The sequence below is a fragment of the Myotis davidii genome, unplaced genomic scaffold (genome assembly GCF_000327345.1).
Source record: "Myotis davidii unplaced genomic scaffold, ASM32734v1 scaffold44, whole genome shotgun sequence".
Classification (NCBI taxonomy): Eukaryota; Metazoa; Chordata; class Mammalia; order Chiroptera; family Vespertilionidae; genus Myotis; species Myotis davidii.
In genome coordinates this window covers 16,144,074-16,156,625 of record NW_006299705.1, presented here as the reverse complement: position 1 = coordinate 16,156,625, position 12,552 = coordinate 16,144,074, and the positions used below count along the sequence as shown (strand labels likewise).

The 12,552-nt window shown below is 34.8% G+C and overlaps 1 protein-coding gene across 11 annotated transcripts in view; it reads left to right on the top strand.

Moving 5' to 3' along the window:
* The window catches only part of MCTP1 (multiple C2 and transmembrane domain containing 1), a 422,223-nt gene that overhangs the window by 270,544 nt on the left and 139,127 nt on the right, over positions 1 to 12,552 (top strand). For 10 of the 11 annotated variants that reach the window (XM_015571629.1, XM_015571627.1, XM_015571631.1 and 7 more), the window contains 4 exons: positions 1,283 to 1,385; positions 1,718 to 1,819; positions 2,196 to 2,270; positions 4,251 to 4,370. In XM_015571629.1, the coding sequence (XP_015427115.1) occupies positions 1,283 to 1,385; positions 1,718 to 1,819; positions 2,196 to 2,270; positions 4,251 to 4,370 (400 nt within the window). The remainder of the gene's footprint in view (positions 1 to 1,282; positions 1,386 to 1,717; positions 1,820 to 2,195; positions 2,271 to 4,250; positions 4,371 to 12,552) is intronic. The other variant, XM_006775537.2, reaches the window with a different exon arrangement.

Genomic DNA, 12,552 nt, shown 5'->3' with positions numbered 1-12,552 from the left:
AATTTTCCTTTTGTTTCAAAAAGTTTATAAGCCATTTTGATTATGTACTGTAAAAGCTGCCGATGCTACACCATAGTATCCCCTAAAATCGCAGTTGTTGTTGTTGTTCCTAAACTGGGCTTTTAAACTGAACAAAGGAAAACTCCAAAAGAAGTGCTTCTTAAAAGTTTTCTAGCATAGGGTGCTTTTTGTTTTTGGGGGGTTTTTTTGTATTTGAAAAATTGCTAAATTCCTTACTAATGTCTTATAATGTCTCTGCTTAACAACCAGTAACTAATCAAATTTAATTATCTGACCAGTTTATCTTTAAGGAATTCCTCATTTTTATAAAAGATGAAAGCCCTGGTCAGGAGACTTGTACTTCTTAGAAGGTTGTGGAGAGTGTTTTTCTCTGGAATGCATAATTGAATGAATAGGTTTGATTATTATCAAAGCCATTAATTGATTGTGCCCCGATAAAGCCTTTTCTCACATGTGGTTGCAGTCTTTCAGTGATGAATATATTCATTTTTGTCTTCTCTTAATGCATGTTTTCTTGGTAAACAGTTTGATCAGAGAATAAATGCTGTCAACAATAGGCGCTTATTTTTCCAGAAACAAAAATATGAAGAGCTTGCACAGTTGTTTATTAACAAATGTTGTCTTTGGAACACAATGGAACACTATTTAATTTCTAAATCCTAGGGTGGTACAGTGGCTATCAATGCTACATTTTCTCCATTCTGTTTTCTGTGTTAGTTAATTTTTACTATAAACCCAACAGAAATAACTCAATGTTTTCATGAGAGCTGTAAACAAAAAGATGTCCTATTATAATTTTAAAAAACACACAAAATTATATTAACTATACTGTGACTCTTGCTAATATCAAACCTGATGGTGTTTTATGTAGGGTAATAGGAAGATAGAAATTATTGCAATAATGAGAAGAAATAAAAGCCTAAAAAATATCAGTGTCACATATTGGTGGTTTGTTGTTGTCTTTTTAATAATTTATTCTGTGGCCATCCAGGTGGGAAATTATATTTCATTAAAGAATTAGAACTTGAAATTATGTTGGTGCTCAAAATTCCAGATACTAGAACCATCATTGTAGTCTACTAAGGTGCATTGTGGGAAATTCTATCACATACCAAACTACCTTGTATATGTGTGTATGCAAATAGCATACATAAAAACATATACACACAGAACCAGCTGGAGCTATCTAAATTTTCAAAAGCATTTTTATTCTTGTTCTCCACTGATGAAGTCTTTTTTCCTTTATATGTTTATTATGCAGCAACATTAAAGATATCCATTCAGTTCTTGAAGTGACAGTTTATGATGAAGATCGGGATCGAAGTGCTGACTTTCTGGGCAAAGTTGCTATACCATTGCTGTCTGTAAGTTTTATGCACCTGACACGCTGCTCTGTGTTGCTTTTGCTCAAGGAGAAAAAAAAAAATCCGTCAGCTCTATATCTGTCATTTCTCAACCAAGATCTGTAATAAGAACACTAAAAATTTTAACATACTCAATTCACGGCCATGTTGAATCCCATGATAGTTAATTTTTCCTGACAGACTTGATCCTGGTAATGAACAGGTACTTGTCAGAATTGCCACAGTTGTTTTGGGTTCTCTGTCAGTTTCAGCAGCTGGGGGTCAAAGGTCACCGAGGGAGTGTATTCAGTGGAGACCGTGAGACAGACGGCTGTCATGTCCTTTTCCCGCAGATTCAAAATGGTGAACAGAAAGCCTACGTCTTGAAAAACAAGCAGCTGACAGGGCCAACAAAGGGGGTCATCTATCTTGAAATAGATGTGATTTTTAATGCTGTAAGTCTTAACTTTGGCTTTTTTGTACTGCTAAAGAGTTCAGTTTCATGAAAGCTTTTGTTCCTGATTTGTAGAGAATTTCTGTCATTCCTCATTTTCTCTAAACCTTGATGTATCCTGGAGAATACGCTTCTGCCACTGCCTGGCACACCCACACTCTCTGTTATGTTGGCGGCTGCTGCTACGGCTGAACTGGGGCCGCTGCCTGCCTGCGTAAGCAATGTGCATGCATGTGCCACTGTATACATTTATATTTTATGAGCACAGCAGCCAGGCCTTTGAAACTTTAGAAACTATTGCAAATTGAACTGCATGAAAAACTTGTAAACATTTGTACTATATTAATCCATAACAGACACATTATGTTGATGTATAGGTGAAAGCCAGCTTACGAACATTAATACCCAAAGAACAGAAGTACATTGAAGAGGAAAACAGACTCTCTAAACAGGTAAAAAGCAAGGAAAGATTAATCCCTCTGGGAAGACCTGATTAATCTGTAAAACATCTAACTAAATTCAAATAAACTTTGGAGGTATGGAGGTGGGGAAGGCTATACAACTTTTTAACATCTACTTATGTGAAATGACTTTCTTTTTTTCCCCTTCTTTTTCTCTCTTCCCTTCCTTTCCTTAAATGATCAAACAAGGGCAATACCAAACTAATAAGTGGGATGGGGGTGGTCAAAAAGGAAAGGGGATACTGTAGACACTGCATAGAATGGATATGTATTCATGCATTAGCAAAAGAATGATCATTTTGAACATAAAATACAATTTGATTGCCATGGAATGTGTAAATGAGAACACCAAAAGCTAAGGTTCAAATATATGTCCAGACCACCCACAGGTACGACGCAGGTGTGTGTAAAGCGAGCCCAGCATAAAGCTCTTCCCTCTAATCCACAGGAGAGGGGGCTCCATCTTTTAAGGGAAACCTTCTTAATTAGATTTTGACCATGATCTTTTTGAAGTGAACTTTTCTTGACATTTTCAGCTAAGAAAATAGAAAATCAGGGACTCTGATTTTTCTGTCATGAAGAAATGTTAAATTAGGCTTGATAGCTTGTAATTAGACTTATAGTTTTAAATCAGGTTTGAATCAATTTAAGAAAGAGTACTAAGCAACCCCTTTAAAAATGTTTACTTTTAACTAACACAGCTAAAATAAAATGAATTTGATATGTCTATAAAGTTTGCAGAACTTATTTGTGTGTGTTAAAATATTTAATAATTTCTTGTGCTATTAGAAGATGAAAAATTTTTTATTTTTAATCATATCAGTCACCACAAACAGTGGGATTTCAGGTTGTTTAAAGACAATATATGAGAAAAATTCAATACCTGTCTAAATAGAAATACAGATTATATTTTTCCACAATTATAGATAAAATTTATAAAAGCAGCTCTTAAAGTAAGTGATCAGGGGCCCAGAAGGAAAACAAGTAGGGAGACTCTTAAATTTGACTGAAAGGAATTTGAATTTGAATAACTTATTAAAGCTGGTATGCATGTACTTGCATCTATATTTACACATATATATTTTTCCAGATGGCCTCAGTAAACTTTACATTGCTACTTTGAAATACCAGATCAGCATTAAAGTATATCTGGAAGTAACAAAATATTAGCCTGCCTACATATTATTCTAATTATTAACATAGCTGTAGATAAATTTTTGAACAACATCTAGTATATGGGCTGTTCTTTTTATAATTATAGTCATGCCTTAATTTAAAATTTTAATGATGTCAATTCTTATATATCTTTTTTAGTAAAACATTTTGTAAAGCACTTGGTTGCCATAAAATTTTCCCTAACTCCAAAATTATATGAAAATATAGGTTAAATATATTGTAGAAAAGAGAAAGATAGGGATAGAAGAGAGGGAGGGAAAAAGGGAAAGATGTGAGTATGATAATCAGAAAAGGAGAATCCTACTAAAATGGTGGGGGGGGAAAATGTTTTCTATAATAAAGCAATATTTGGCAGGATTTTTCTCTATGACCCTAAATAAAAAATTCCAAGTTATCCATTTCACTTTGAAATAGTCTGAAATTAAAGCACTTAAAGAATCTTTAAATCTCAACAAGATTTAAGAGCTTAACAATATATTTAAGGTCTGCAGTAAGTAGCAAAAAATGTTTTGAATCCTTTGGAGATTTTCTTTTGAACAAAGGTAGTCCATCCTACCTGATAATATTATTTAAAGAAATATATGTAGCTAAGAAATTGCTCTTATAATTCAGTCTCTCCCACTTCCTCCAGAGATACTTTTTTCCTTTAACTCATGAGCCAAACTGCTTGGTATATTCTTACAACTTTATTAACTTTCTGAATCCTTTGAAAATCACAATAAGCTTGAAGACTTTGCAATATAGCTGATGGTTTTTAGTCCTGTAATTTCTAACAATATCTCATCTTCATTACAGCTGCTACTAAGAAACTTTATCAGGACGAAGCGCTGTGTCATGGTGCTTATAAATGCTGCATACTACGTTAATAGTTGCTTTGATTGGGACTCACCCCCAAGGAGCCTTGCTGCTTTTGTGGTATGATCATACTGTATTACTTACATTGTTATTCATTAAATTCAGTAATCATAGCTGCATGTTTCTGTGGCTATAGTAACAGCTATGTTGATGTGGCCATTTTAAAACTCCTATTTTAAGGCTTGACTGGACAGATTTGCCGTGGGCAGAACCTCCCCCCCCCCCCCCCCCCCCCCGCAGACTTCCGGAACACAAGACATCTCCACTGCCAATGTATAATTTTCTCCATGACAGCTAAAAAGTAAAATTTTATATATTGCATAATCCAAAATCCTAATAGCAGAGCCAAGAAAAGTCCTTGGTGTTAAAAAAAATTAATATAATTTTGACCATGCTCATTTTAATTGTATTCATTCTATAGATTTTTTTTTCCAAAATACGAAATGATTGACAGTAGAATGCTAGATGGTAATACTTTAATATGTGGATCAATTGGAAGTGGATGTGACCTATGTAAGCGGCATTTTATTATTTCTGAGATTTCCAGTCTTCAAAAAGGCACCAGTGAGAATTTGATAGATCCAAATAGTCCTCTAACAGTGTTCATCTTGTAGCCTTTTACTTTGGTTATTTAAAAACTGCTGAGGAGACCAACTTGCAAAGCTAGAAAATCCAAAAGAATTCTTTCCTCTGCGCTTTAGCGGGAATTTTCTGCTTTCATATTATTTTTGCTTGTTCAGGATTTCAGTTCGAAGTTTAAGTGAAGTTTTTCTTTTGAAATCCTTTATTTTATTGTCATATTTGTTAGAATATGAAGACCTTATGCTTCCTTCTAGTTGCCAGTTTAGCAGAATATGACTTTATTAGGGGGTTTACATGAAGAGCCTTCATTATAGTAACAAATCAACATTTTAGTATTACCATTCAAATGAATGTGTGCACATCTGTTTAGTACTTTGAGCTCTGTCCTCCTTTCAGGCCTTGTATGGGACTTTCATTAATGTCTGAGCACATGGAACAAAGAGTGTGTATGTCCCTTTATGTTGTAAGTTACCAGAAAGTTAGGCAGCCTGCTTCCCAGAGACATGTTGTTGTCTTCTAAAGAAAGAGATTGTCATCATCGTTAAGTTTTAGAAAGGAAACTGCTCTGTCAATATTCTTTTATTTAGTTCTTTCACATATAAAGTACATAAGGCGGGGTTACTGTTAAGCAAACTTAATTGTGATTTTTCACTATCATAGAGGCACTTTGACATAAATGAGGAAAAATGACATTGAGTTTATTTGTATATTTTATGCTGTTATGTGCAAGTTCCATGGCATCTTATCAAAGATACAATATTCTAACAAAATATTATGCTGCTATCTGTGATTCGCTCCTTCCAAAGTCATTCCCGCATAGCTGTTTACAAAATTGGAAAATAGAGAAATCTATGTAATTATATAATTTGTTGAGGACCATTCCTTTTTAACACTTTAGCTTTACAGTGTGTTTTGTAAGTCATCAGAAAAATTCATCTGGCTTCTAGATGTCACTCATGTGCAGTGAATTCAAGATGGCAGACTTTGTTCAAAACTTCTTTCTGATTAAAAAATATCAGACACCAAAATTTTGAGAAACTTAGGTATATGTACATGATAATGCTTGAATGATTTCACTGTAGGAGGGTCAAAGTTCACTGCATAAGAAAAGTAGTATCTCTTTTAGCTGGTGGTCAGCTTGTGAAGCAAGCTGAATGCAAGATGCTTGCAAAAAAGGGAGGGAGGGCACAGTAAAGGTAGGAAAAGGGACTGCTGACGATGATGAAACAAGGCCAAACTAATATGGGAACACACAGTAAGAGTACTTTTGAGAAGAAACGATAATATTAACTGTTTCATTTTAAGAAAATAAAAAGCGCTGAATTACATTCTGTTGAATGTGATGAAAACAAATAACGAAACCAAACTTCACTTATCAAGATCTGAACTGAGAGTTCCATGAAAATGGGCACCCTGCCTGTTCACCTATACTCCACTACCACCTATGGAGTATCTCGCATTTAGTAGGCTCCTATTATAAAATGGCTGTCTAAATCAGTCGACCAACCAATGAACCAGTATGAAAATGTTTCTTATGTGGAGAAACTCTTTACTCAGTGATGCCAGATAAATAAGGGTTTGCGCTAATAAAGCTACTTATTAAATGATGGAAGACATAGCTTCATGGTGTTGTAGCAATTTTCCCTAGACCTTCCATTTTATATTCCAAACTATTTTATAATCTATCAATCATCTATTTTAACCTCAGATTTAATTCTGATGCAAAAAGATTCTTATATAATAGTAACAACTAATGTTTATTAAGCATTTGTGTGCCCGGGAACTGTTTTTCAAGCACTAATACATCAAAGTGCTTGTTATGTATTAATCAATTTAATATTTCTTTATTATGAGTTAGATACTATTATTTTCCAATAGACAGAAGAAAATACAGAGGCACAGAAAGGTTAAATATATTGATCAAATTCACACAGCAGATATTATTTTCTTTCTAAGAGAAATTTTAAAAATGTACTGTGTAATCTTAATTCAAAAAAAAAACTTTTGTAGGCTTTTATTTACCTTATCGACATTTAATGATGTGAGTACTTAAAAATGAAATGTTTCAAGGATATCATTGCATAACCAGAGCCTTTTTAGCACAGTTTATTGAAAAGAACTGCTTTCCATTAGAAGAGTGTGAGCAGCACCCCATTGTTTCAAACATATTGTTCCCATCATTCCCTGTGGCTGGATCATGAGTCTATTATTATAATATTGGTTCCACTTGGCCCACTTTTTCATAAATGCAGCTGCCTCGTGGAGCATGTGCATTTGTACCGTTATGTGGCTTGGTTTTAGGCCCAGATCAGTAAACTTTGTAACGTTTCAGTGCCCTTTTTCTACTCTGTTTTAGTCTTCTTTTCTAATTTACTACCCAAAATAAAAGTAGAATAATGAAATCAAAATGGAAAAACGGTAACTTTTTGTCCTAACGTCAGGTGAAGTGCAGAGGATGAGAAGCGCGGGGTTAGAGCTGCTCTGGCCTCTTTAGCACTGTGCCTGTTTGCTGCGGGGAAGCTTCAAAGCCAGCTGCTGATACTAGGAGCTGAAATCGGCCTAGAAGGTGACGGGGAAAATATAAGCAAACACGTTCCTGGGACTGTCCTTGTGTTTGTGCTGTGAATTAGGTTTTTAAATTTTACTATGAATATTGTATGCCTGAGAGCGAACACAGACGGATGTGGCGCAGAAGGCCCGGCTTGTCTTTTGGAAACATCTACTGCAGACGTGGAAATGTCTCATACACTGGGCCTAATTTTCATCAGGCTCTTGACCAGACATTTGTGTTCTTATGGATGTCAGTGGGTGCAACATGGGGTGAAAAAAAGAGTGCGCATTCTCTCTTTCCAGTACTGTCATTTCTCACTGTAATGAGCACAAAAATAATTGGACAACTGAGCTATCAGTAAAAGGACACACTTCACTGTGCGTCAAAGAATTATTTTACAGGACAAACTTTAATCTTTAAATGTGATTGTAGATAATTTGTGGTACCATCTGTCCATTTGGAATTGTTTTAGCCTTTTCTGTCATTATACAGTAAGTGCCGCTGTGTTTAACATTAACATTTGATATTTTACACATTTAATTTCTGTTCTGCTGTGTGGTCCTTAGGGAGCGGAGTGCTAGTGCTACATGAGAGAGACACAGTATTGATCAGTTAACATTTCAGCTACATTTATGTATGTCGCAAAATTAATGAAAATGCCAGACAAAAATGTCAGAGTGCACAAAAAGGTAGAATTTAAATTTGGTAGTTTAATGAAAAGTTTAAGATGTGCATTATCAAAAATGTCCTCTTGCCTTTGAAGTACAGTTCCTAACAGAATAACTACAGGGAGACACATATTTTACTTAGAGGAACAATGAACATGAATTATGAAGGGATGTCAACTCCTCAAAGTACCTTGTGCTCCAACACGGTGTGTTTGAATGCTTTACTGTTACTCATAAAATACATTTGTTTCTGCTCCTGTCTGGAGGGCTACTGGCTTTAACCCCCGATCCTGACCAGCCCACGAGGCAGGCTTCACACTGAGCTTCTCTCGCTAGGTTTTCCTTGGTATCCATGTGCGTGCTCCTTTTGCGTCCAGACTGAGAATTCCCTCTCCAGCAATTCATCGAGGCCACTCTGGTTCATTACTCGTGCCTTTCTGGGTCCTTTTCAAAGGCCTGGTTTTCCTTTGCTTCCAGATAATTTGTGCTCCACCTTCATTCAATCCCCATTTTAGTAAAGGATCGCACTCGGGACAGCTGAAAAGCTGGGCCATTGTGCCGGAAAAGAGAAAAAACAGAGATGATGTATGCAAAGAATGGCATGAGGCAGCTCTGTGTAGCCAAATGATTTTTAAAAAATGGAGGAAGCACAAGCAGAGGAGGAGGAACTGACTTGCAGAAGCGATGGGACATCATATAATGCTCTGAAGACAATAGGCCCCAACGATGCCTTATCCTGCTTCCTGTGTGGAAAGCCCGGTGCTAGTAAGCAACATACGAATTTTTCTAAAAGTTATTATAAACAATAAGGACATTTTAACTGGCCTTCATGTTCAGTGACTAAAAAGGGAGCATCGCTTTAGGGAGAAATAGCAAAGTGAAAACAAAGGCATGCCTATGTCACCTGTAGTTCCTGTCTTAGCACTAATATTACGGAGCAATTTAGGGTGATTGTACTACATATGGGAGGTAACCTTAGTCTTGCAATAGAAATTTCTACCTTAAAATTTTTAGAGACATCAGTAACACCACACTAACAAAATTATGCTTCAAGTCCATAGCAATTTTCAAATGATTATAATGGAAACTTTAGGTTGTCGTTGCTGCAATTTTATTTAAGGGTTAGCAGAAAAACTGGAAATATTTCAGATGTAATTTTTGTTACTTCCCTACAATAACAAAGCAGAAGGACTTCTGAAAATCAAAGTAACAGTACTAAAGCAAAATTATCTATAACTGTTGGTCCTACCCCTGCATTGTTGATTTTTCCTAAAGCTATGTAAATCTAAACTTCTAAGCCCTTCTTCATTTATGTTTTCCGCTGACATAAACACTTACTAAGTTTATTAAACAATACTTCCAAGTTGATGTATACAAATTGTAAAGGTACTTTAAACATTGCTTCACAAATGTGTGAGGAAAGAAAAAGAGCCTATATAGAAATTCACTGACTTAGAAGATAGTATACATCCAAAGTTGCCTAAAATTTCTTTTACAAAGTCAAAGATTATTGACACCAAGAAGATTATAGTACTACAATTTTTTTCAGTAATAGATTGTGTGCCCAAATAATATGGATATGCTGGCATATCAAGTTGATACTCAAAATATACATTTTCCTTAAATTTACCTGGATTAGAATTTTTTTTTTCAAATATTGGCCTATGAAAAATTAGGTTTGCTTAATTGGTGCCTCTCACAAAGCACTGCATATAAATTCTTACAATTGCATCTAAAACCACAATTTGGAAGTAAATTGAGTTTTAGGGTTGGTCACAATTAGCTAAAATCAGCCCTGAATCAGGACATGTAGCAAATCAGATATTAAAAGAACAGAGCATTTTGACTAGATTTCTCTAAGCCTTTTTGAGGAATGATCTTCTAGTTCAGTTTGGAGATCTATTTAAATGTATAGTTTTTAAAAAAATAAATGTATAGTTTTTTTGTTTTTGTTTTTGTTGCTGTTAAATATACAGATACAGAACTTCCTCAAATCACTGCTTAGTTCTCTTTAAATGATGCCAATGCATTTTTAAAATTTATTTTAATAGCTATCAGCAAAAACGGTCTCTTGCTCTTGGAGGAAGATAATCACATAAGCCACTTTCTGAAAAGCTATTCCTTTTAAATTCTATTTTATATTTATAAGAAGAATTTAATTCTTATAGCACGACATACACATTCTACTATCTCTACTTCCCCACCTTTGTCCTCTAAAGCAGGAAGATGCTATAATATGGGGACATTTTCTTACATGGGTGATTTAGAGAAAAAAATAAAACTATTTCGCTTTTTCTCAGGTATAGTGCTGGTGTGCTACATTAAAATCAACCATGAACCACAGATATCACCAAAATAACGATGATACAATACTGAATCTAGGAATTAGCCTTCTCATAAAGCTTAATGGTATCTGCAATGAAGGTTTTCCATAGTTAATATTCTATACAGTTCCTACCAAGCAGACTCAGGCAATGCTCACAGGATTGCCTGGGTGTAGTGCCTGTCTTGCTGTGTGGCTGCAGTTTCACGTCACCTCTTGCAGCCTCCTTGCATTACTTATCACATATTTTCAGCCTCAGAACCTTTATGAGACCCTTTTAAAAAAAAGGTGCATTGTCCATATTTTATAACAGAATTGACTAAAGATCAAAAATTATAAAATAATAAAATCAGAGATGTCTCACTGTCTGTCCCCCAATTCCTAAAGCAAACTTCTTGCCCTATGAAGAATTTTCTACCTTCCAGCTTTAATTTAAAGTGTTAGGGACATACATTCTGAACGAACTAGCAAGCCATATTCCATTGCAAAATATTTTCATATAAAGCGACTTGCAAAGAAAAATGTTTAAATGAATGAGATAAATATATAATTTATGTTAGTAAAATTTTGGAAAATAAGAGTAATCACTTCTGAAAGATTGTAAATTATAATAGGAGTAGAGTCATTAATATACTTTAGACAGTGAGTTCACTCTCCACATATTTTTATGCTAAATATTAAGAAATAGGAATAGAATGCTTTCTGTTGTCCCATTTTTCTATTTTGACCAGTTATAAAGATATTCCTTAGAATTATGAGTGTATTAGAGTTAATTTACCAGGTGAGAAGCTAACCTGCAATGTTGTTAAGGAAGTAGATCCTGTTTTTCATTGCCCCTGTTCTAGTCATCTTACCACATTTTAACGTGACAGTCAGAATTGGATATAAAGACAGAAGTCGGTCTTGCCACAGTAGGGTTTGTTATGACTTCTGCTTTGCTGTGATGACTGAGGTCCAACACTCAGCAAGTGTAACATTAGAGATCAGTACAGAGCGAAGATGAGTGGCCATTCCTCATGTTCACACCAGTCATCAGCGACAGGCTCAAAGGGAAAAAGTGAAGAGCAAAATAGAGAAAGCTAAGAAGCAACGAAAGATGGAAATTATAACAAGTATAAACAGGTAATTGGATAAAAGTGAAAGTCAACCCTGATTTTAAGGATAGTATAAAAAATTTAAAGATAACACTTGGCTTTTTAAAATCTTAAATCAATGCTTCTCAATTCTTTTTTTCAGATTCTCCATCTAAGGAGAAAAAAATTATTTAATTAAATGAGAGAAACTAACTGCTAAGGAGTCAGGAGTATTAAGTTTCAAAAGGCCACAAATCATAGTGATATTTTAAGGTTTTTTTCTCAATTATAAAAAGAGAAAGATCTCATGGACATGAACAACAGTGTGGTGATTGTGGCAGGAACAGGGGGTTGGAGTTGGAAAAGGGTATAGTGGTGATAAATGGTGAGGGAAGAAAATATTAAAATCAAATTTAAAAAAATTTTTTTTCTCTCTTCAAAGACCCAATTTTTACACCCTTGGTTGCCATACAGCCTCCGTTGAGAATGCATGCTCTAAATGAAGTTTAATGTGAGTTTAACTATGTTTACTTTCATGCTGTTGATGATAAAATTTACTATGTATTTACTATAGTTTGCATACAATACAAATTATCCCCATACATATTCAGTCTGCAGAAAGAGAATTTGTAATCTCTATACAAAATCATCGACTACATTGGAGTCTAACTAAAAGAAAAACTTGGTTTGGCTTCATATAGAAATAAATCTTCCCCTTATGAAAACCCATATGAGAATTTTCTTCTTTTCACCAGATCCATGGGTGCATTGTTGTGCTTCACTGACATGAAGAAGTGGGGTGAACATTAATTCTGGCCTAAGTAATATAACCTCTCTCATTATGAGGATTTGATGGGCTTTGTCCATACTTTGTACTATATTTATGACTAACAGATAATCTTTATATTCTTAAATGCATATCATTATGTCAGAGATATGAAAGCATACTTCATTAGGCTCAATTACCTATTAGGTCTTCATTGGAAGGGCAGGAATAAAGATTGTGGAGTAAGAAAGTCATTTGAAACAGTAAAGATACCTGTTC